The sequence below is a fragment of the Rhopalosiphum maidis genome, chromosome 2 (genome assembly GCF_003676215.2).
Source record: "Rhopalosiphum maidis isolate BTI-1 chromosome 2, ASM367621v3, whole genome shotgun sequence".
Taxonomy (NCBI): Eukaryota; Metazoa; Arthropoda; class Insecta; order Hemiptera; family Aphididae; genus Rhopalosiphum; species Rhopalosiphum maidis.
The window spans coordinates 13,917,472-13,945,454 of NC_040878.1; the positions used below are offsets into that span (position 1 = coordinate 13,917,472).

At 31.2% G+C, this 27,983-nt stretch overlaps 1 protein-coding gene across 1 annotated transcript; it reads right to left on the reverse strand.

Annotated features, from left to right (window-relative positions):
- Positions 1-5,759: 5,759 nt before the first annotated feature.
- LOC113551884 (mucin-5AC) lies at positions 5,760-27,983 on the reverse strand. The gene is made up of 5 exons (XM_026954436.1): positions 27,609-27,983; positions 11,729-11,884; positions 7,834-11,668; positions 7,453-7,671; positions 5,760-7,065 (listed from the first exon to the last, which is right to left on the reverse strand). Exons 2-5 carry the CDS (start codon positions 11,854-11,856, stop codon positions 6,196-6,198), a joined length of 5,052 nt encoding a protein of 1,683 aa, XP_026810237.1. The 5' UTR covers positions 11,857-11,884; positions 27,609-27,983; the 3' UTR covers positions 5,760-6,195.

Here is a 27,983-nt window from a genome sequence, read left to right on the forward strand (position 1 = left end):
TGCGTGCATCCGTTACACTATTAAGCTATACTTATATAAATATTATATAACATGTATATATGTATTGTTATATGTGTATAATATTTTGATTGAAACGAACGATATAAAAAACGAGAGTCTTATCTTCACGTGCATAGTGATCAAGGCCCTGAATGGTCGATAACGACCGGGACATGTGATACAACGCACGTCAGCAATCGCAGTTCATCAGAGACGTCAAAATATTTACTTAAAAGTACCGCTTTACTACGTGGATATAGGTATATCCACCTATAGTTAATAGTAACAATTAATATAATTTACTTGTATTACCTATTTGAATTGGACCGTGCTTTGTGTGTAGTTAATAAATAACATTATACTCTAGTAGTTCAGCATAAACTTACAATTTATTGTAAAGTATGATGTACGAGTAGATTTCCTCATGGTCAGGCCCGGATTAAGATCTACAGTGCCCATAGGCAGTAAAAAATTTGGTTTCCTCAGTTAAAAAAAAATATTGTACACATTTCTCTACTCGATACTTGAATAAATAGTAAAACATTAATTTAGGTTTATTAGCCACATCAATATGTACATGTATATAATATGTGAAAACAAGTAAAAACATAAAATTAAAATTAAAAAAAATATATTTTAGATATATATATATATATAAATATAAAATAATCATATTATAAAAAATAACGAACCATTATACTTTTCTTTTTCTTGCTTTTTGATGGGCAACTGTGTTAATAGTATCATTAAAATCTAATTTTTCAACCAATTCTGCTTCAATACTAAATATTGCTTATGCGTTCAGCCTTTGAAGGAGGCTTCATGGTTGACCTCAAATAGGATTTTACTCTTTTAAAGACAGAAAAAGCCCTTTCGCCTGAGCAGTTTGAAACTGCTGTACTAAGATATACATTATACAATATAAACAAGTAAACAACGCACTGGTGTTGTCTGCCGTCTGCGGCTCCACACACGTTATCGGTGTGCAACCGGTTTTACGGAAAAATAACAATCTAAAAATAAAACGAGGTTTAGAAGACCGCACGACATAACGCATTGATTATAACTATTTCTAATTTCTGATATATAAATAAAAATAACATCAGGATAGTACGCAGTGCCCGTGCCCCTAAATCCGTGGTTGTGCTAGGTTTACACTGCTTACGCCTTAATCCGAGCCTGCTCATGGTGTTGTAATTTTTGTCTTCAATAACTAATATATTTGTTCTACGAACTCAATATTGCTTATTGGTACATGATTTTATAATTTATAACACACGGCAATATTAATAATGATTTATAGTATTATATTTACAAGAAGTAGGATACAATAAACATAGTTATTTTTCCGGTTATTATTATTATTATTTACTTTTTTATACATGCTATTATTACATAGCAAAGCTATACGCGTATTTCCCGGTTAACTGTCATACTAAATAACAACTCAAAATAATAATAATTATTTGAAATATTATAAATAATGTTCTGTGAAACAATCTCCGAATTTTAGCAATATTAGTTTTAAGGTTTTGGTTATCAGTATTTTAATAACAAAGTAATACAGTAGTCAATATTTTTGTAGAGATTTTATTAAAAAATCTTATACCTAGTTTTACAGAATATATTTGAACTTTGAATATATACTCCCTTCATCTCCCTAACAATTCCTGTACCTTTCCACGTGTACTGAAATCTTCTTGCATTAAGAATTATTTATGAATATTAGATAATAAAATGGTGAAAATAAAACATTTTTACAGGACAATTTTTGAGATTTAATTTTTGAAAAGACAAACCAATTTTATAATTTATGTCATAAACCTATTTTTTTTCCATGAATTAAAGTTCGAAAATTGTCCTAAATCACACTCGTGTTTTGATTGTTTGTGCAATAAAATTAACGCTGCCACTTTTCAGTTGCATTTTCTTAATTATAATATACATTATTAGTATATATATATTTTTAAATAAAAACTATATCATTTTAATAATAGTTGACCCAGTAAAGTAGTATAGTAGTAAATACGTAAAATACATGATACCTAATTAATATTATTTTACAACATTTTCGAGAGTTCAATGATAGTACTAAACTAAACATTAAAAATATTGATTTAATTGGAAATGTTTTGATAGATTTGAACTTCTATAACAATACTTAGTTAAATAAATAATTTATTTTAATTTTACTATGGTACAATAATTACTTTTGAATTATGATAGTAATTAATAACCAAAGTCAATTCTCTTAAAATATATTGTATTAAATATTTAAATAATATCACCATTATTTTTTGGATTTTGTTTTTAAAGTTTTACTTATTCTTATACTTAAAGAAATTAACAAGGAAATCGATGGCTGATAATTAGACTAATTATTAATAATTAGCAAGAAATCTTCAAAGTACTAACTAACTATATAGTACGCTTAAACTATATTCATTATTTTCAATCGATAGATTGTATCATAACATTACACAGAACTCCATAATAAAATCACACTCGGGGAGCGTGTTTTTTCTTAGTTAACTATATTTTTATTTTATATTCCAATGGTTTCTATAATTAATTAAACATAAAAATTGTAATCAGTTACTGTTCTATAAATGACGTCTTTAGCCTGTAGGTTATCTTTGTTTATATGATAAACATTTAATATACGCAAGCTTATGTTTATATTTAAAATTTTACAGTTGTCATCAAATGTATCTATTCTTATAAGATGAGTACCTATCAGATGTCTAATTGATTAGAAATACTTATTTTATCGAAGTACATTGATCTGTGTTTTGTCATTAAATATATAGGATTAAATTTTGATACTGGCGTGAATATCTAGTTTGAGATTAATCCTAATAAGTAATTATGATTAAGAATATTATTTTATATCATGAACAACATCACGATTTAATAGGGTGTTAGAACTGTTAAAAGTGAATATAAAGATGAGCATTTTTATAATCCATTAATGTATTTTTATTAATCTTTATTATTTTCACATTAAAAAAGTTGTGCGTACTTCATTCATTACTAACGGCAGTTTATTGAAATTACATTATGTAATTAATATATTTAAAAAACACATTTTTTCATCATTTAATGCTCAATCTGAGTTAATGAAATTAATAACGGTATATATATATTTGTATAAAGGTTTCTCATAATTTGTTCTTACAGCAACTAAATAGCTAAAATACATCGATAATATACCTAACTTATTTTAGATTCTGAACGAAGTGAGGAATGTATTGATTTTACAATGATGTATGGTTTTTTTTTTGTGTCTGTCATCACGATTTGGAGTAGAAATAATGCTTTGATTTTTACTGCGTTTAACCCCTCTTTGAAAAGGAAAATTCATCTAGTTGGTACTTTGGAGGTCAAAAGTAAAAAATGTATAGTAGTTTTCAAAAGCGTTAGAAAAAAGTGACGGAAAAACGGGAATTTTTACGCATAATCAGTTTTTGACAGAATCGATTTTTTATTTTGCTGTAACTCAAAAACGAATCATTGTAAATACTTGAAATTTTCACCAGATGTTATATTTGCGTTCTCTATTTACGATTCATTTTTTAAAATATTTTGACTTTTTTTAAGCTATTTACACTTTGCAGACAATTTACTTTTCGATTTTTCTAAAATTTTTTCTTGAAATCCCTAATATAATATATACTACTAATTATCCAAGACTGACAAACACATCAGTTATTGTATAACCTACTCCCCGTCTCTACCATACAGTAGAGCGATACCCACTTGCTCACTCTTTTTTTTTGTAATGTAAGTGTTTAAAGTTAAAATGTTAAACGTTATATTGGGTATTTAAATTATAAATGTAAAATAACGGGTTTTCCTTAAATGCATTTCAATTGTTTTGTTTTAATTAAACGGATAAATCCGCTATTATTATCATTTTCTATATACATTATAAAATTAAACTATCATAGTATTTAATATTTAAACTAATTTTAAGCTTTTTATAATTTTATACTATAAGATACCCTGGCCATATTATTTTATGGTTCGTTTGTATTGATTTATAATTATTATGTATAATATGTAACATTTTTTAGCAAAGATAAAAAAAGTAAGTTGTTTAACTTACTGAATAAAATAATACTAATAATAATATAAATTTAATATAACATTTACCATCTTTAGAAATATTATAGATGCTGATCAACCCATATTTTTCATTCAGAATTGTATTTTAGTACATAATGTTTATTTCATTTAATTCAATATCTACTCAACCATTATTATAGTGACTACTTAACGGCGAGATAACCGATACGAACCATAAAGCAAAGAGAGTTTCTAGCTTCGTTATTTATTTTTTACAACTGCATTGTTATAATAATACTATTTATAGTAGGTTATGACATACGATAAATTATATTATTTTGATTTAATTAACTACCTATTATACGTTTAGAATAGTTCAAACTTCAATTATGACTAAAATTATATTAAGCCAATTTCGGAACAACAATTACTGTATCTACATGCTAAATAAAATTATCCAAGTTACAAAGTGCGTTTGACTTAATTATTAATCGCGCCCATTGCACACGTGTTATGATGTTTATACTATATTACGATGAACCGAGTTTTAATACGTTGATCATTTATCCACCACAAACGAGTAAAATCGTCATTATTTTTCCTACTGACAAAATTACCCAGACTTAAAATCCTTGATCTTCATGACTCACGTTTTTTCGGTTTAACACTAGTTCATAAAAGGCTGTCGATCTTGTTTACACTATTTAGATTAACGCTATTATCTATAATAATTTCAAATAATAGTTACTTAACATAGTTTTAATTATTCTATTGATGTACGATAATAAAATACCTATGATACCAAGATACCCACATCGAGTTGTGTTCCAACTAAGTGTTTCTAAAATCGTAGTCATCAGCATAATAGATTATCACTGACCAATCAACAATATTACAACATTATGTCCATAAAATTTACAACAATATTATAAAATGTCCTATACACAACGGCAATAAATATTTGCTTATACATTCTTGTAAAATGAGGCTTACGTATAAGATTTGTATGTCTAATTTTTGATAATAAAAAACAAATATTATTATTATATTATTCACTATTTGTGAAAAAAAATATAACACGACAATTATTTATCATAACTACTAAACTTGAGGAATTTTTCGTATTTTGAAAAACGTTAATTTAATACTATTAATATGATAAGCACACATAAACTGTTATTCTATCAATAACGATTAATTAAAATTAAAGACACAAACTCGTTGTATTTTGAATAAAATCAACCTACAAATTTAATTAAGTACAAATTAAATACAATAGGCAGGTAGGTACTTATTTAATTTTTTATTATTACGAAAAAAATAATCAAATAATTATAATTTTTACTAAAACTAAAATAAATTCAACTGCAGATTTATTAATTGGAGTAAATTTATTATAAATGATTATTTATTTATAATAAAAGTTTACAAAAAAACCAAATCATGGATTTACTTATTCTGTATAAAAAAAAACGTAGACATGATTCGTTTAAAAAAACTAGGAACAACCTTATTTTACGTATAAAAAATCTAATATTTAATATAATTATCATATATAAAATATATAATTTTACATTGCCAAAATATATATCACAAAGCGTGTCACAATTTTTTAATAACACATTTAGTATAATTAATTATTACTATAATAATAAATTGAAAAATAATAATAATCATAAATTGTACGTATAAAAATAAATATACCTATATAAATAAAATGTAAGATTATTGTATATAATATTAAATTTAAGTAAACGTTTAGGATGTCGATTTTACCAAGATCACAAAATTATTTGAAAAATATCAATAATGGATCATTTTTAAATACTTTTATTGTTAAATGTCAGTGAAATCGACCGGATTAGTTCCATAAAACCTAATGCCAAACACAATAATATATTATACTCGTGTGTAAATTAGTCAATTTTTGGTTGCAAAAACGGAGGTATGTCTTGCGGTCAATTTTATACTTTAAAAATAGAAACTCACTTTAAAAAAATCATCGTTTGGCAATAGTGTAATAGTGTGTACATAGTTATAACGTTAGATTATATATTTTTTGACGATATCAACGATAATTAACAACAACGATTTCGTTAATTATTATCGTAATCGCTGTACGACGGTTCACGGCAACAGCCTCGGGTTGAACCTGCCCAAGTAGATGATCATGCCCGTGGGATTGTGCCGGACCAGATACAAAAACGGCCTGTCGAACCGGAGCCTCGGCACGTCCGGAAGCCTCGCCTGCCTGGGTCGCAGGTTCAGCGGCAGATGCGAGTACGGGCTGTGCAGCGGCAGGTCGTCCGCGTCGCGTTTCCGGCGACCGCCGTCATGAATACTTCCGTCGCCGCTCGTGTGACTGTCGTCCACGTCGTCACTGCCGTCGTTTTGACCGCTTTCCCGGCCACCGTGGCGGCTGGCGCGACCCATCCGCTGCGGCGACGCCGGATACGTTTCCACGTGGTGTCGGGCCCCGATGGTGTCCTCGCCGCAAGTGCTGAACGTGTTCACCTGCAGCATGTCAGACAGGTACAGGTCGTACAGGCCGTTGACGCCGCGCAAGTCTGCCTTCTGATCGCTGAACACGTCGCGCAGGCCCATCTTTTGCAGGGCGGCCGTGGCGTTCAACACGGACCGGTGCGAGAACCGCGGCACTTGCAGCTCGAGCCCGGGCCGGGGCAACAGGCTCCGGAGCACGCGGGACCATCCGCCTCGCCGGTAGGACGTCTCGATGAGCCGCTGCTCCAGTCGGGCGAGCCCGTCGCCCGGAGCCACCTGGCCCTGTTGGCCGGGCAGCACCAGTATGGTGGACACTGCCGAGTCCGGTCCCAAGCACACGGCCGTCGCGTCCAGTCCGGGCTCGTAGCCGGCCAGGAACCCGCTGCGCCACACGGCCGCCGGCACCGGGACCAGCCGTCGCTGTCTGGTCGACGGTCTCACCACGAAGTACATTTCACCGTCGCGGCCTTCGGTTGACGCGCTCTCGCAACTCGTCTGTAACACGAACCATACATTTAACAAACGATTATTGTTTGTTTAATAATCTTATACAACATAGTGATTAATTTACAATCATTAAACTGTTTGGAGATCGAATATTAATATTATTTTGACTATCGCTTTAGGTCATATTTTTAAGTATACCTTACGTGGAGCCCTAGATAATATTTTTACCTTTAAATATTTTAAGTAAATTCAAAATACGGAGTGTTAATAGAACGATAATTTTATATTATTAAAGAATACAATATGATGTATATTGTTTTTTATATCAATTAATGGCCATAAAGTATCTTTATTTTGTTAGCATATATTTTACTAAATATACTTATACAGATACTTCTAACGACTGTAAATTCTTATTAATTAAAATATTTTTACCTGGAATACGTTAGCACTGAATGCAGCAAATGGCGGTGTTAAGCTTAAGCCGGATCCACGAAGATATTCCACAACACGACCCAAAGTTTGTCTTTTGACTAATAAATTCGTTCGTCTCCTTAAAACGTCTCCAATTGCATTGAAATCAACTTCTTCTACGTGTCCATCGTAATACTGCTGTACTCGTTCTTTATAGAATTCTAGTATTTTTCCATTTCCCTAAATAATAATAAAAAAAAATTGTTTAAACAATGATAGCATGTTTATACGAACACAAAAACACATTTGAGTATTTTGAGAGGTAAAAATAATATTGCTTATAATAAATCTAAGCGTGGATGTCAAATATCGAAAAAATTACTTTGATAACAATATTATTACCTTGTGGCTGTATATCTCCCTGACGAAAGATGCGGTGGCCACCCCTGGATTGTTGACATTCGTTATCGAATGCGTTATGTTCCGAAGCACTTGATGAGGATTAAATGTCACCATATCATCAAGCCTGAGTACGTCGTTCATCTGACCAGAAGTGGAACCACGGGCACCTAAGAATACCATAGCCAGCATGGCGGTTAGCTCGAAGGGAGAGAGCACCAGACTTCTAGACGCTATTTGACCTTTTCCGGTAACAGCTGTCCACATTTTGAACGACAGCTCGTTACAAAGGTCGGCAAATCGGCGCACGTCATCGCCCAAGAACGCTACACTAGCTTCCATGCCCATGCTCTCGTGCGGCGCAGGATGCAGCTCGACTGTAGACGGAGATGCACTATTAGTCATTGGTGGTCTGTACGCGTTGGATGAAGGTCCAGGCGATTTGACCGCAGGCGGCAGCGTGACTACGGCTGGCGTAGACCAAGTGGTATAGTTTGCCGCTGCCGCCGAAGAGTTTTCGGCTGCTGGCGTCGTCGAGTTTTGGATTTCAGGTTCTGACGCCGTGACTGATACTGCTGCTGCTGCTGTTGTTGATGCTGTTGCTGTAGCTACTGATGGTTCTGTTACTGTTGCTACTGATGCTGGTGTTACGGTCGCTGCTTTCACTAATGGTGCTGATGAAGGTGGTTTCGTTGTGGTGGTCGATGTAGACGGCACAGTTACGGTTGACGCCGTCAAATCCTTCGTCACTGGAGGGACATAAAGGGTAAACGTTGTAGTTACAGGTTCTTCAATATCGGTCGCCGGATTGGTAGCGGCGCCTCGGTTTTCAAATGGCGTAGTGGTATCGAATAACACTTGCGTTTCCGATGACAAATCAGCCAACTTGGCTGCTTGTCCAGGTCCATCGGTGGAACTAACATTGAACACAGTCAACATTTCTAAGCCTAGTTCTGAATTTCGCAAAACTTGTTCTGTGTCGTTGGTAGCTACCGATTCCGCGGCGATCGTATCGTTTTGCTCTGGGAATTTGGTGACCGATTCCGCTGCAATTGTAGTGAAGTCGAAGAAATCCTGTGTCACTGGGTTCTCAGACATGGTAAATGTGGTGGTCTCGTCGAAGTCTGATTTGACCGTTGCTTGTTTCCGGCTGGTTTGTTCGGTAGATGATTGTTTACTCTCAACCGAAGACAATTTTTCGTAAGGGCGCTCACCCATTTCCTGGTAGTCCGTTTCAAGAACCGTTGCTACCGCTGGCTTTTGTGTGTTTTGCAACATGTTAGTTACTGCATTTATACCGTCTTTGAGCATTAGATCTACGCCCGATGCACTGTTGTTATTTTCAATTTCTGGTCTATCTTTTAGTTGTAATTCTGGCAAAAAATGTGTCACAGGTACGTATTGCGTTTCCGATTCCGGTGTTGTAAATGTAACCGCGGTCGCATTAGCAATCGTGGTTCCGGTCGCTGTTGTGGATAATATCGAGCCTGTTGCTACACTGGCTGTCGTCTGTGTTATCGGTGTGCCAGTAGTCATCTGAACAGTCGTTGTACCGACTGCTATCGTATTCGCAGCACTCGTTGACGCCGCAGTCGTCGTCGTTGAAATTATACCTGTATCTGCAGCTTCCATGGCAGTTTTTACCGCTTCCATTACTGCTGTCGTTGACGCTGATTTCGCTGTGGTCTCCACTGTCGTAGCTTCTGTTTGCGTTGATATTGTTGTAGTTGGCGTTGTTGTTGTTGTTGTTGTAGTAGTAGTTGTTAAGGGTGTCACTAAATCTCTTACTGTGGACGATATCATTGATATTGGAATTCCAGTTACAGTAGTTATTGCCGATGGTGTAGTAGTCGATATGGCTGCAGTCAGCGTTTGTTCAGCACTGACGGTAGTTGAAGATGCGGTACTAGTGGAGATACTAGAAGCTGTTGACGTTTTAGTCATAAAAGACGATATTAAATCTCTAATGACGTTAGCATCCGTAACAGAGTTCAGTGACTGACTATTGCTGGAAAAGAACGATTTTTCAGTACTCATGTATGGAGTAGTTGAAGGGTAGGCAGTTGGATGTTGAGCAGTAATTGGCCATTCTTCCACTTTTACTGATACATATTTATCGGGTTCTGTTTGACTACGAACCGTAGTGGTAGACGAACCAAATCCGAAATTTGGAATAGCCGTAGTTTTTAATTCTTGTATGCGATTTGACAAAGTGACATTTGTTCGATTTATGCCGTTTGGTCGAGATGAAGTGACTTTGCTTTGGAAAACTTTAACAGGCTCTTTAACGAATTTATTCTTTGTCTCCTCTGTGGAATTCCAAAATGTATCAATTGGTTGTTTTACGCTAAGAGTTGCATTATTTATTGTTTTGTTGACAACTTTTACGAAACTGTCAAGTAATTTGTTTGGGTAAGTTTGAGTAGTTTGTGTAATTTTTTGCATATATTTAGTTGACATATTACTTGGTGGATAATGGTAGTTATTTCTAGTAGTTGGAGGAGTAGTTGCAGTATATTTATTAATCGATGATGGCTTTGTAATATAAGAGGCAGTAGTAGCATTCGCATGTGGTCGAGGTTTGGTGATATTAGATTTGGGTGGTGAAAATCTTGTTGCTGTAATGGTAGGAGCGGTTTTTTGCGAAAATGGTATATCTGTAGTTGTAGATTTAAATGACATTGTAGTTGGAGGTTTTCTTGCAGATGTTAAAGCTTCTGTAACTGGTTTCAATGCACCACCAGTGCTCAACGACATTGCTATTGGACTATAGTAACTTAATTCTGGCGAACTCTCTTCTGGTACATAATCTGATGTACTATCTTTTTCTACTAAATCATTAGTTTGTAAAGGTTTGTGATTGGACGATTGGCTGTCAGTCACTTGTGACAGCATATCTGATATAGAAGCAGACATTTCTTTATTTATCTCAAGACTATCTGCAATAATAGGAGGTTTAGCAGTTGAATGCAACATTGAAATTGGCTTTTGCAGTGCCGGTTTTTGCTTCTCAAATGACTGTATTGGCTTAAACGGTTTTTTAGTTGTTGATGGTTTAAATGTTGTCCATTGTGTTGTTGACTGTGTTGGAGTGAATTTTGTTGTTACTTCAGGTTTGACAGTAGAGTACTTTGGTGTTGACCTTATTTTTTCTGTTGTAGTGGTCAATTGTGTTTTTATAGACGACGATGGCAATTTAAGTGTCGTTGATTGAGGTTGCATTGATACTAACGGTGCCTTAGTAGGTGACAATGGTTTTTTAGTCAATGGTGTGTCTATTGACTCAGTTGTTTTGGACGGAAGCAAGTATCCGGAAAGATGAGCTACGTCATCTGGAGTTTCAATTAGACCTGGGAATAAGGCTGACCACGCGGAAGCTGACTCAGGGCGATGTAAAGATGTACTAGGCATAGAAGGAATAGGTTTACCTGAGTTGGCTGCCATTTCATTTTTCAATACATTTTGTACACTTTCTAAAACCTTGTGAACTGCTGGTGCATCTAGTGATTCGAGATCTGAAGCGGGTAAGTGCATAAGTGCTTCCGATGAATGACTCGCTAGTGCATCATGATAATATGTAGGAGAAGCATCAGCCATTACTGATTCTGGATCTGCTCCAGCAATTAAACCATGTATTTCATCTAATGTCATTAATCGTTTAACTAAATCTCCCGTTTCGTCAAACGTATAAAACTCATAACGGTCTGGCGATAATAAATTTCCAGGACTACCGATTATGGTATCAGTAGGTTTATGCACGTTTTTACTTTGTCCATCGGCAAAATATGTTTTTGTGCCATTTCCATGATCCATTATTACAGATACAGACGTTACCACACTAAATTAAATAAAAAAAATTAATTTCTGGTTATGTAATTTTAAATATTTATTAACAAACCTTGAACCAAGAACTCTTCTCGAGTCTTTGGAATCTGTTTCTGGTTGAGAGGTTACCTTGGAAGGAATACATTGTGCTGCAGATAGCAAACACAGGATCAATAGCCATCGGGTATCGGTACCCGCCATGTCTGAATCTTACATTAGTTTTGGAAACCTAAAAAAACATAATATTTATTAATTAATTTATTGTCATTGTTTTTAAAAATTAATATTAAATTATTAAGAGTCTATGTATGATAATTTAATGCTCTAAAGTAAAATAGTACAACAAAAATATTTTCTGAGGTATTTTTCTAACATGATCTAATATTTTAACTGTAAAAACAAACTAGTACGAATCATCGCTAAATTATATACTTGTATGCTATAAACTGTTTTAGATGGGTTGTGTGAACCAGAGCGTGAAAACGACTGTGAATGTAAAAGTTTTATAACACATTGACAATTTAGACTCTAAAAAATATCTTATAAATATAGGTAGATATATATACTCATTTAAACTATATATAATTATATTATATATTTTTAGAACATATAATATGTTTATACATATTAGGTATGAAGTAGGAAAATAGGCTTACTTAAATAGTACATTTTTTTTATTTTTTTTTTTTTTTAAGATTATTTAATTAAATAATTTACAATTTCAATTGCAATTGCAATTTATTTATTCAATATTTTTAAAGGTCCTAAGCATATAATTAATATACAAATAATAAAGATTTTGTATGCAAGATGCTCAATTTGGAGGGCGATAGGTTTTATTCAATGACTGCTGTTGGTCATTAGGTACTTCCATTTAGGTATATTAGTGATTTTGATCTATCAAAGGTATAATTTATGCCACCAAAGAATAATAACTGGCTGTAGTTTTTACATTTATGTATCATGAATGTTTGATGATACACGATGACAACAATCAGTCAACGACTTGTGTCGTTTCTTATTTTCAAGAGGCTAATGGACATAAGATATTATATTTCCATGACATATCGGCCTTGTGCCAATGTTAAAGCGAGACGAACGTTGGCTCGTTCGCGGAGGACACAACACAACAAAAATAAAAATGTATATTATTATCGTTTTAAGAATGTTTTATCAAACGATTTTTTTTTAATTTTTTCTTTTTCAATTTTTATTGTGCGAAATATTTACCCATCGCGATTATCATTCGATAACACTAGATTCGATCGAATTGCACGGGCAATTTTCTCTACAAACTGGGTTAATATGTTACCATAGCTTTTAGACCTTTTCCAAATTCGTGTCAATGAATTTTGTGAAAATCATTGAAATAATATTAAAAATATAATATATGGCTAAGAAAAAAATGCGATATAATATGTAAAAATATTATTATGCGTGACAAATCAAAAATTGAATTTTTCCTTAATGCTTTTAATTCAAATCCGAATTTATTTTTTGAAGGTTTTCTTCGTATTGCACTTCTTAACCACATGTAAATACGTCTATATGAATGCGAATCGACTGACTAAAATATCTGCATGTACTCAAGCGATTACCGAATTCAATAGAATATTATATTACTCAATTGATTTACGAAAAATAAAAAAACAAAATTTGATTTGTATTCGATTCAATTGTATCAAAATGTAGGTAATTCGCGTTAGTCTGCAATATTACAATTGTTTTCCATTTAATTTCCACGGATCGATGTTTATGTCGTGTTTATTGATTTTTTGTCAACTAAACACACGGTCAAACTAACCATTATTAAAAAAAACTGTAACAATCGATTATTCGTATAAAGAAAATTAGGTAATAATGAAAATGTAAAAAAAAAAACCAAAATAACGCTTATTATAAAAAAATATATTTATATAATAAAAAATCAAATCACTCAAATTGTCAATGTATTTTAAATTACTATAACGTTTCATATTATAATATGCATATTTTAATTTTTAGGGCGTATGATATTCTTTTCAATGATTTGAGTTACATGTATATTGTTCCATGTATATTTAAAAAAAATCGTTCATTGCCCGATTGAAAATTTAATAATTTTAAAATGTTTTTCAATATTATTCATGAAATAGCACAATTAAGCAAGTATACTTGCTCTTAATGATGTCATATTGAATTTACATATTTTTAATTATGTATTTATTATTTATTTTTTTTTATATTTAGTTTATTTACTATATTTAATGTTTTTTAATAAATTTAAAATTAAACTATTTAATTAAGTAGTAATATTTTATATATATTTATTTGATTAGATTTAATCAATACTAATTTAAAATATGTAACTAACTAAAAAACTTATAATGTAAGGTATAAAACCGCATCATCCCATAAACTTCGTCGAAATTCATAAAAGAGAAATGTAACGAAATCAGGAGAATTATAAGAATATATAAAACAAGCATTCAATCTACGTATGTAACAGAAAATAATTTGATCACATAAAACGCTGACATGTAATAAAAATAATATACAAATCCTGTAGTTCATTTGACATTTGACGATATCATTTACCATATAAAAACAAGTATAGTGATTCTATTTTATGGGTCAATGATCTCAAGATGAGGTGTAGAGAAGACAAACATTTTTATACCTAGCCCTGCCAAAAACAAACATTAAATTAAAAGTAACGTTAAGTACATATTGTATGTATCTCTGTAAATACAAATAACATGTCCAACAGAAAACCGTTATCAACGTATCGTCGTTTAACCGGTCCATCCAGGGCTGTAGATAAATTGCTTAAATCATTACTACAAACAATAACTACTATTATTGAATTATGCAAAATAAATTATAAAATATACATTTAATTGTTGATGATGATGATGATGATGATGATGTAACTTTATGAATGCCAATTGGACATAACTGTACAACTGTGCATATTATATTAACATGCGATGACTAGAAATGATATACCTAGTGTTGTTATTATGACAATTAAAAAAATAATAAGAGTACATATTTGAAAAAATTACAGTTATAGGCACTTATTATATGTATAATTATGATGGAAGTAATATTTTGTTCGTTATTATTTTTTTTTTTAATCTAATTTAATAATATGTCTAATAAACACTAGTCTAACCTAATAATACTTAAAGTATAAACAAATTTTTACCAATCTGTCTTTTTATTGACGAGTTTGAATTCAAATAACATTTATTTATTATTTTCAATCTGCAGAGGACATTCGTAATGTGTAATGTGAATATGTGAATATACCCTGTCATTGGGTGAATAAATAATTTAGGAGCAGTAATAGTAATTAAAACACAAAATTATATAAAAAAATAGATAACACTATTATCTATGCTTGAATGGGTAAATTGTTTGTTGAATAAAATAATTTTTTTTTGTATAAATACCATAAAATAATAAAATATTAAAAATGAATAGATTAAATTATCGAACTTATAAAACCTCTTTAGTACAGCTGATAATGAACTCTTTGAATTGTGAAAAGATAGTGATTTCACAATAATTCCATGATTTTAATTTGCTCATGATAATTTTTTTTTTTAAATACACTTTAAATTAATACAAGCATTACATTTAGAGTAGCGCATTCTGTTGACCATTACATGGTTTCGTTAATCTGGACAACGCAGTGCCAGATAGGGTAAATACTATAGCCCGCCGAGTTTCAGAACTTTTACTAACCCAAGACTCGTGAAAATTAATTAGAATAATTAAGTTTAATATTAAATATACGAGAATATAGTAAAGTTCATCAAGTTGTTAAGTAGATAACTCGATAGTTCACTGATCCTATTTAGGACTGGAGTAGCGTGTAGCGTCCTATTAAATAAAAGCAATATATATGTAGAGATAAATAAATGTAAAGATATATACCTTCGATTAAACTATATTAATAAATAGTAGTAATATTTGTTTAATTTTTCTTGAAAAAATACATTTTTATAATTAGTCATTATTGTTATAATTTAATTTCACTCATAAGTTATAACTATTATATAATTAAAATGTAGACAATTATTACATTATATTTAATATTTGTATTAATAAATTTAATTTATTGTTTTTCATTATTCTAAATGTTATATACCCAGGTAGTAGTAGGTACCTGTATAATAGAAGTTGATGGACATAAAAAATTATTTACATTTAAAAAAAAATAAAACTTTATATGTATTTTCAATCTCATAACATAGCTGTAATGTAAACATTTTATTTTTCAACTGTATAAATTATTATTTAATGATTCGAAGTATAGTTAAAATCAATTATTTTTGTTATGAATATAAGTTTAATACTCGTGTAATTATAATGTCCACGTAAGGTAACAAGTAGTTTTCTTTTATTTTAAAATTATGTAATAATTTTATTTAATATTTTGCGTTTGCATTTTTATTTTTTGTATATTATTACCAGTTATAATTATTTATGATTGTATTTACTAGCTACAACTTAGACAGTAAGCACGTTTATGTAATTGAATACATATTTTTCATTATTTTTTTTAAAACAATACAGTAGGCACTATTTTAAAATTTAATGTTGCATTTAGAGTGCCAAAATCAGAAACTTTTTCTTTTATAACTATACACAAGGTAATAACACAAAACTTCTTTATCCGATATTAGATAAGTTTCCTACAAATTGAGAAATTGTATCTTCTCTACATCGATAGTCGTTATTAAAAATAATGGAGAGAAAGATTTTGTTTGTGCTAGTTTCAAATCAAGGTATTAAACTATATTTCAATCTTCTTCAAGACGATTTAAGATAGACTCAATAATCAAATTGACGGCTACCATAATTTGATAAAGATCATTTCTACAGGACCGATTAATTGGAAATCGTTCATTGCGTGCGACTAAAAAGGAAGATTATAGCTAAACTACAATTGGACAAACATAAATCAGTGAAAATGCATTGCAAAAACAAAAAATAGATCAACATAACTGCGGCCTCCTGGCTTATTTTAAAAGAACGCATTAAATATCGTCCAATGGTTTTTGAAAATCTCTCGCGACAGATCACATATTATTATGGTATTGGCCTAGATTTCGATGTTTACGAATAAATATTTAATTCGATGTACCCCTCGTCTGCATGCGGGTACAGAATGCGTTGTATGATTGCGCGTCATGGACTCTGGTATATTATTCTCGTCGATCGTCGATCTTCGTTGTCTTCGCATGGTGACATTGTCGTTGCTTTTTCTAAAAGCTGTCATTAAAACACATCTCGTTACTGCAACAGGTAAACAAAACGCTTCGCACGATGTCGCTCATTCGGGCTAATGGACGACCGATGAACCGGAGAACAATATCATACACGGTTGGGCAGCAGGCCGTGAATTACGCGCCACAGTTCGATCCGCCGTCACATTGTCCGATTGCCAACAGAGATATACTCAGACGGTAAACCATTACTACATTACGTATACGTCTGTACGAGGTTTAGTCATCATCATAGTCGTCTTCAACTATCTTACTCGTGTTCTATTCGCATCGAGTGGCGACACTTTATTACACCACCCGTAGTGACCGCTGCCGGTGTAATGTTGACATACTCGAGAACAATGAGTAGAAGAAGAAAAAAATACCAAGTCGGAAAAAGACCGCGTTATACAAGAATCAGTATCGATGACGGTAAACATATTATCGCCGACGAGCTAAATGTTTTGGATGGCCGACCAGTCACGGCACCTGCAACACTACGTCTTGTCGTCACCACCGCGGTGCAAAATAATCACCTGGAGACAATAATCATACCCGGTACGACAATCGCGGATAACAATAAAACATAGAAGTATATTCGGTGGTACGCGTGGTATGTTCCATTATCTAGTAAAACCGTGAGAATTCGTTATGCAATTTATCGGAAACTGTCGGTAGGTAAAACACCGTGTACTTACATCGTCGTTTCCGGTCGATGAGGTGACAATAATAACGAATAACAATAAATCGTCAAGCTGGTTGTTAGACGATCGAACATGAATGAAAACGAACAGAATAAAAAAAAAAAAATAAAAATATGTAAAAATATCCCATACAAATGGAATTAAACCCCAGAACGTCTCTAACGACCCGGATAACAAAATTAACGGTCGATTATAATATTACCTATTCAATATTTTAATATACCTACTCGTGTATAAGAATATATAATAATTTTTATACACCACCTAAAGTACATCACAATGCGATCTCATATTTTCCTCTTTAGTTGAGGTAACAATGATCACAAAGACAATATTTTTTATGTAAAATGTCTAATGATGTAACTTTGCATTAGTGGCGTATACGGATATAATATAATTCAGTACTAATAAATGTTTTTTCAGCAATATTGCTCTTAAATTACAAAACTTAGAACATTATTACAAAAATTTCATGCTCATAGCTTAAAATCCAATTAAAGTTAATTCAACAGTTCTAGATCCCGAACTGTATGAAACGCTATAGGACAATAATTATTATAGTTTTGAATTTTTGATTACCTAGTGTAATTTACATATTTGTCGTTCTTATGCAGAACTGCAGTGTATAAATATAACGATCCAATGAGTTCTTAATAGAATTGAACCGTCAAAATATACAATCACGTATCATTGCTGTAATAACTACTGCAATATGCCTAAAAAAAAAAAAATGGAGAAAAACTAAAAACTACAAAATATAAATATTGCTATGAATTATTCATGCGATAAATTATGCTATTATATACATTTTTTTTTAAGTATTATGAGAAATACATTTTTGCTGAGAAAGCGTATTATTTAAATAATTTAAATAATAAACAAAACTATTTTTGTAATTTACGCGTCGGTCACTTAAAAAATAATTTAATAATTTTTTTATCTCATATTTTTATATTTACTTTGATTTTGATAATGGTTTCAGCTAAAATTTTTCGATTACATAATTTAATTTAAAACAAACAAGACAAAATATTGTTAAATATCTATAATAATATCCATTTTTATTCAAAGATATTAAATGACGATGACAAGTCTAAGGTAAAAATGAATTCAAAATATATAATATAATATTTAAAGTATCTTTATACTATTTAATAAGTTTATGGTATATTGTAAAATATACATTTAAATTTTAAATGCACAATATAAACGTAATAAATATTGTTAAGTAAGTATAAATGTTCATAAAAATTGAAAGTGTGAGTAGCTTTATCGTAAAATGTATTCCAGACAGTTTGAAATGTGTTTTAAAAAGTGTATCGGAATAACGGTGCATTAATATACCGCATTCGAGATATACGTGTTATTACCACAATTAGTACGAACCGTAAGTCAAAGACCTCTAGTACCCTTTGTGCTTCACCGGTTAACTTAGTATTAATGTTCAAATAAAGTATAAAACCATGACGTATTTAATAAACACGATGCTTTGGCTATATAGCTATAAAGATCTAAGCAAAATATTTTACCAAGTTAAATAAAATAATATGGTTCGTGTGGATCTGATGATTCAACTATGTAATTTGCATGTATATCGTGTTACAGTGTTATTATTATATATTATATATATACAAATAGGTACAGTGTAGGTATATATCGATTTCGATCACTATACCTAAAAACAACTCTAACAATAATTGCATGTCTTACTCATGCGGTAGACTGCGTAATACCATGTTAATAATAAGTAATAACTTAACAAATAATCGCATAGATACTATCATTTTTTTTCATACTGGTTTAAAATTACCTAAGATTTGTATTTTTCGTATTAATATTTTACTTGATTATAATTTCGCGTAAATCAACAACCTTAAAAAATGTCAAATATATACTTACATTACCCAAACGAATAGGTAATATTATTAAAAATATTTTTGATAAAAAAAAGTACATAATATCAGGAGTGTCCTCGAAAGTGGCTTCACCGCTTAAGATACCAAGTTAAACTCAATTAAATGAATTAAGCTAATTGTACAAAAATTAAATAGATTAACCAATCCTACCTCGAAAAAAACTACATAAACGTATACAAATAAATGTATGCGTAATATTTATCATACTGAAATATTATATATATATATATATATATAGATTAATAGGTTTTCAAACATTTAACTTAGATTATGAGCGCAGCTATGAATCTATTGATTTTATAATAATGTGATTGTTTTTGTCTATCATGGCCTTTTGGAGGAGTAAAAATAATTTGATTTTCAACTTTGAAGGTGGTTTCGGGTAGAAAATTTGATCTTTTTTCCATTTAAAGAAGTAAAAAAAAAGTCTAATATTTGTTTCAAAATAATAGAACATTTTTAATTTTAGAAAAATAACGAATTTAGTCCTTTTTAGAAATAGTTCTAAAAAGTTTATAATATGTTTTTAAATAAATTAAACATATTATGTACCACATATTAAATTATATATAGAAGGTCTAACTTTTGTTTTATATTTCAATGATATGTTGGGCTACTTAAATTTCAAAGAAAACGGTCAGTAGTTTTAGCTGAATGACCACGTGAATACGATACCAAGACCGTCACTACAAAAATAAGGTTGAGATATTAAAAAACCGAAATAATAAAATCCAATAATATTGGATCAACTATAGTGTAATATTTCTTTGTGGTGCACTTATACACATTACACATATAATAATACACGTAATAATATATTCATGATATTATAGGATCAAAACATCGTTACATTTACATGTACCTATACGAGTGAATTATTATGCATCCGACATTCGTTTATCAATACAATAAACACGTCGTGTGACTGCAGGCGTAATATCCGACCAATAAACATATCGTATAGCTGCGCGAAGTATCACTGTGCATTGAATCCGTGTGCAATATTCGTAGGCACATAATATGCATTCGGTATAATTCAATACGAACCGACATATCTACCAAGGGACACGAGAGAGTTCAACGACATGTTCTACACGTGCGTAGGTATATAATATAATAGTTTTAGCCGTAGTCGTAGTCGTCGTCGCATTTTCGCACGCGGGTGGTTGACAAACGGCTTCGGGTGGAAAAAACCGACGGTCCGGAAAACCGCAGTGCTATTATCGACCGGCGACGGGGGCAGAGATAGACAATGTTCTGTATAACTGTTCTATTTTTTGAGTCACAATCAAAGAGGAGAAAAAAAAACTACCTACTTTTAAATATAATTGTACTTCACGTCGGCGTACGTGTACACCGTATACATTTATATCGCATTCAATATTATATTATATATATATATATACAGGTACAGTACGTTTTTCATCTCCGCAACTGGCCGACGGATGTTTGAATTTATACGTTCACTCGCCTACTGTTGTGCGCGCACACTTGTACAGTTGCGATTCGGGCGAACGACCGACGGAGTTGTCTCCGGACAACACTTATACACACACACACACACACACATATATACATACATATACACACGACGTGATCGAAACACAATCGTAAAATAATAATAATCTATTACGGCGAAACGAGACGGACGAAATGTAACGTATACAACACGCACACACGATATCGAAACGGGCCAAAGACGACGACGCGCGCGAACGTATATACCTATCATTTAATAATAATAAATATAATAATATTGTACAGTCCGAGATGTAGGTCTGTACGGCGGCGGCCGACTCGTATATTATTGTATACACACACACACACACACACAGGCACACAGGCACACGTGTCCGTTATAACTTATTATAGGCGGCGACGGCGGTCGTGTCTACGCGTTATAATGGTGTATTACCTGACGGACGGACGGTGAGAAACGGTGTGATTTGAAGATCCGTCACAGACGTAAATATATTATGCCCATATATATATATTATATCTGATGAGATGCCTAGTCGCTTGTATAAGATTGATACTCCACTCGGGACGTAGATGCATAATATAATGTTATAATATACGTGTGTGCGTACACACACTTTGGGTTAAATACGTGTTACGAGTGGCGACGGTGTATAAGACGTTATTATTAATATCATAATACATAATATATTATCATTATCGTATATTATTATTATGCACGTCTCGTGCGTAGGAGGCGAAGGCGGCGGCGGTAAGCTCGGAACACTAAAGTGGGTCGACCGAGACACTGGCGGCGTGTGCGGATCGGTCACCGGTCCGGGCCGACGGCTAAGATTTAATAACGCGACGACGTCCAGTTCTTCTAGGCGAACGAGATGCTCTGCAGTACTTATAATATTATAATGCTCGTCGACTTCGCGATAAGACGATATGTGGTACGCGCGAGTGAATACGAACTGTATAATATAGTGTACCTATATGTTATTGTGAATAATAATGCGTCTATGGTGTTATCGACGTGCCGTGTTGTGTATATTATACTGCTATAGCTGCAGGTATGCCAGCCATATGTTATAATAATAATGTAAAACTATAGTTTCGCCATTTAAGCCCTTGACCTCAAGCGATGACTATCGACACAACACCGCATTCTTTAAACGAATTTGAATTGAACTGCTCGTATTCGAATTCTCCACTTTTTATACAAATCCAACAATATCAATAAATGTTTAAATTCGTTTTTAATTCATTTCAGCAGATTTTACGAAAAAAAATTTTTAAACAAGACAAAATTCTTCTGTAGAACACTCGGCATAGAATTCATAATACATTTTTAAAAATTCTTATTGCATTAACAATCGATTCACATTCGTTAGAAATAAAATATTTCTAAATTAGATAATGTTGTTTGTAGGACACAGACATAAAATGTCCAATAACACTTAAGATAAACTTGCCTCATTATTGGGGGTCCTAGGTTCATAATTTTCCTCCCCGTAAATAATACACGACTGACCAAATTAATTTTTATATTATATATTATATTTATTATCTATTCACATCGTGACAATCTAGACAGAATAATATAGGTAATAACAATTAAATGGAAAAATAATAAACAAACAAAACGGTACTATTTGTCGGTCCGCAGCATGATACCTGCGCTATGTAGCGCTAGGTGATGAAATTTCATTAACAAAAATATATTACAATTTACTGTTGTAGTCATTATATTGCAGCGATGATTGTGGGATTCGCCTCTGTCGTTGGACAATTATATTATGAAACGGAAATAATAATATAAAGCAGTTAGACTATACCACGAAATTACACAAAAACTTCAACGATCTCGATTCGTATAATAATACGAGTATAATATTATACGTAATATATCTATTATTATCATTTTTGATATACAGAAGAGTAGATAATAAACTAATAACGAATTCAACGTGTCTCTTGTGCATTGTCAAGACGTGAATAAAAAGTTGATTACAATTTACACGTTGACGAGAAACGAAAAATGACAACGTCGTTACAAATGGGAAAATACAATTTCATAACTTTCATAATATGCATAATCTATTAATCTACATAATATACTGTATGATTTACACGTGTATAAAATATACATTTCAATAAGACGAGAGCGCACTCGTGAATTAATATATTAAAATGAACGCAAAACAGCGGTAAAATGTATTAAATAAAATCGTCACTTTGACGGCATATGATTATTATTTATTATTATTATTAATAATAAGTACAATCATTCATCAAAGTATTATTATAATTATGCCACACATTGAACAAATAAAATACGAGCTAAGGATTTTATGTTTTATTTAAATAACCGTCATGAACGACGATCGCGTTTATTTTAAGTATTATTTACTGTTATAATTAAACATAATATAATTATATATATAATAGTACCAATTGGAAAAAATAATAATAATATCATCACCCTTTAGTGTGTAGTGCAAGCTTCGGGTCATATAATTATGTTACAACACGTTCATATCTACAGTTCCATCGGTATGTTAAATTTATCTGAAACGATTTATCAAAAATATGTAATAACTATACGGTCATAATATATAATTTTGTGAATTTGACACAGATTTTAGTTCTTCAATGTTTTATTTTATTTTTAAACCGTATAATTTAACAGCGTGATGTTAACTTTGACTAATGCATCATTTGCGGCGGGTAAACGCGAATAATTGTACAGTTACTCTACGGCAGTTTATAGTCGGAAACGTCTGACGACAACAGCGGCTAATTAATTTCAACGGAAATTTATCGATCCAGTGTTCTCTGACCCAAAACATTGTATTTTATTGACCAGTGATGTAGACTGGAGTCTTGTGATCGTTACAGGTGTTTAGGAAATTACAGTAGTATAGGTATATATAGATACATGTTATAACAGTTTGTTATACTGTTTGTGTGTTGCGTATAAATCGATACACGCGCACATTATGCATTCGTGTGTACTCGAGTTGTATGCATCGACATAATGATAAAGGTATATTATATAGGACGTCCCTATACCTATCTAATTGACTATATCGAATATTGAGTATTTTACCGATGCGAAACAGTTACAGTGTTCACGAAATTATGATTCCGATACGATACGTCTATAATATTATATACACGTGTACATATATGTAAAACATATACAAAACAGACTTGAACAAATCAGATATTTGATGGATTGGAACGCAGGTAAAAGGGTGTAAGATAACATACCTACAATTCAAATAATTTGCTCCGTGTTCGCCTGTCCGACTGCCGCCACGAAACTACGCTGAATCGGTTAACCGGTGTTTTTGCAGTATTGCAGCGTCGGTATTAAATAATTATAGCTATAAGTAGACGTATATTATAGTGGTTTGTATATTATGGCTTATAGGTCGACGGCCGTTTATTGCTGTGCTAAGGAACGTGTAACACGGCCGTAAAGTGCGCATAATTATTTGCCATAAGAACATCTTCATTACATCGTTATATACATTATATTAATTATTATCATTATCGTTGTTGCCTTTGTACACAAGAAATGATTAAAAACCATTGACGAGAAACTTGTTTTTATGATGGCACCGCAACAATGATATCAGTATGATTATTTTGTTGAATAAACGTGCAATTTTGTCGTCCGATATATACTAAAGAAACAAATTATATAATGATGTTTAATAGTGATTATTGACCATAATTATATAATTTCTATTCTATTTTTAAAATGAAAAACATAATACTAGTGAATGACAATATTTTCATGACGGATACTAATAGAGTAGGTATTATAAAATTATATGTAGATCTTCATAGTATAATAGAAATTAATAATGTGATTTATTAATGTAAATATTAACATCCTATACAGCAGGGGTCACCAAATAATATTTTTGAAGGGCCACATTAAGAATTTGAAAATGTTTTGCGGGCCATCAAAATTCTAAGTACATATTTACATTATTTAAAAACCAATAATATTTAACAACAATAACACATATAATGCTGTCTGCGGACCACCATTTGGTGACCCATGCCATACGTTATACACGAATTACATATCGCATAAAGCGTTTTGTACTTTATTTCTTTAAATAAAAAGGATAACATCATTTCTAAATTTTTGTTATAACAATGTGATTATAATAATGATAATATATTTAAAAGGATTCGGTATCGATCATTTTTAAGGGGTTTACTTTTAAAATAAAAATGTAATTTTTAATTAATATAAAATAAACAAAATTTGTATTTTTGAGGAAGGTATAGGTCAGGAAGGTATTATAAATATTACTTATCTATCTTTATTGTATTTCATTTGAACAGTGAATGAAACTCAAAATAAAAGTTTAATTTAATAAACACACAAACATAATGAAAAATACTTTTTTCTTGCTAAAAATACAATAATAATGAATTAATACGTTGTATTAGATAGGTATAGTCTTTAAAATATAAGTAACATATTTTTCTCATAATATATATAATTCATACAAAAACATTAAATAGAAATAATATTAGATCTAATAAATTATCTAATATATAAACATTAGGAAAACCTTATCGATAGTATTATTTACTTCCACATTTTGGAAAGATTTGACCTAGATATAATAATTCTATCACGTATTAATGTCCCAATATTAATGCTACGATTGAGCGAAGTTCTACGTCAACTTACCGTCCTGAGGACTCAGTGCAAACTGCAAACCTCTTGAATTATTAATAAGGTAAAACTATGTCACCTTCAGTGACTGTAACTTTTTAGTTATTTTTTACGGTTAAACCATATATCGTGACAATAATATTACTTTAATTGTTTCCTAGTAGCGGCTTATTTATACCAACTCCCGAAACACGAGAAACGTAACGAAAAAGATGTAGTTTATACTTAAATTAGTAAATGACTAATAACAAAAAAAAAAAAAAAAACATATAACAAAAAAACCAATCCATTAAACGATTATCACAAATTATGTATAATATCAATATGTGACTACAAATGCAAAAACACAATATGAAAGAATACTTTTGTGAAATTCTTAATCGATATTCGATTAAAACAATATAAAACTAATAAGTAATAATAGTACCTAGATATTGTAAAATCCTATATTTTTACAACTTTTGAATATTGTTCAAATTCTTATTTAAAAAACAAATTGAAAAACGGACATTTCAATATTTTGATCGTGAGAAATTTGATATTTTATAATAATGGACACTTATTCCAAAACCAAAAATAAAAATAAAATCAGATCAAATTATTATTTATTATACCTCATGAAAAATTATATACTTATGAATTTCTTACCTATGTATAATGGTCTGAGTAGGTATTGAGTCATGCCAAAATAACGTGGTAAATTATCAGCGAGGTTAAACATTTTATAATTTACCGTATACTTTTACTTAATACATATTAGGACATTTTATATGACAGAAAAATATTAAAGTTTCTTAAAAAATGATTCATAAAAATTACAAGACTATCACTATTTACTAATAAAAATAATAATTATTATTTGACATTTCAATTTTATATTAATTAAAATAACTATACAGGTTTATTTTTATGTTGTCGAATAACAGTTCTTTTTATTTAAAGAAAAACTAAATCACCACAAAACACTACTTATTCATAAATTTGATAAATAAAATCCAACTCGTTATTTTTCAGTTTTATTTTTAAAAAATTCATAATTAATTAGGAGATTTATTCGTTAGTTGGTTAAGGATAAAATCTTTACTAATATTAAAATAAAAAAAATTACTGGATTTTAAGAATAAACAATGTCAATCATATAAGTTAGAGGATATTAGTGTATTCTCAATATTTGTTTTGAAACATATTAGACCATAAATAAAAAATAAACAATAACAAAGTGTGTTTACATAATTATTATATAATGCAGTTCCGATACACAAAATATATGTAGTTATATAATATACTCGATTTGCACTTGCATAATATAATGATATAAACACCAGGTCCATATGATTTATTAAGTTCAAGTTTAGTATACCACACTGAAACGATTTAATTGATGCTAAAACTATGAAACCATCTGCAGAGTGCAGACCTTTAAACTTAAAAAAAGATATGAAATAAAGGATAATGATAAATATTACTAAAAATAATAAGTAAAATGCTTAAGTGTTAAATTAAAATGTTTAGAAATATTGATTTAATACTAAACAAAATGTTTTATTTAGTAATTGTACAACTCGTCTATACATACCCATGTATATATATAGTATATTATTGATATGCACAATTCACTGCATTAATAATTAGTTTTCTAACGAAGGTACATCGTTAACCAAACCTAGTCAGAGTAAACCTCTAAATACTCATACGATTATTATTACGAACTAAAAAATGTGTACAAAAATAACTGTGCCTATAGATAAATTACATATCAAGTCAATGCCCGGCCCCAGTGATCGCACGAACCGTTTAAAATATATTTCGGAAGTTTAAATAAATATAATAGTGGTGGCGTATTTAATGTGATATTATGGATTGTCATAATAATTATTAGATACGATCAGTCTTCGGTTCTTACCTCAGTGTAGAAATGTGTCGGCTTTATCACTCGTGACCGAAAAGGGACGGACGCGTGGTCAAAACAATCGTGTTTGGAAACGCACAAAAAAAATGCTAGGCCTCTGGGATGGCCGAAATACCTGCTTCCGGTAATCCCCTAATCGTCGGCTGTGGCGGGTTTTCTTTGTGGGATGTGGTGGGCTCGTGTAAACGACTCCGGTGGTAATACAGGTGGACGCGCAGGAGAGTATAACTACTGTAGTTGTACCCGTCGGTATTAGGTATTGTTATTATCGAGACGAACGAAATCGCAATAATTCTTACGCGCACACTTCTAAGGGGTTCGCGTTTGGAATATTATAATATACTATGGCGCTACGAACGTTGTGCGGCA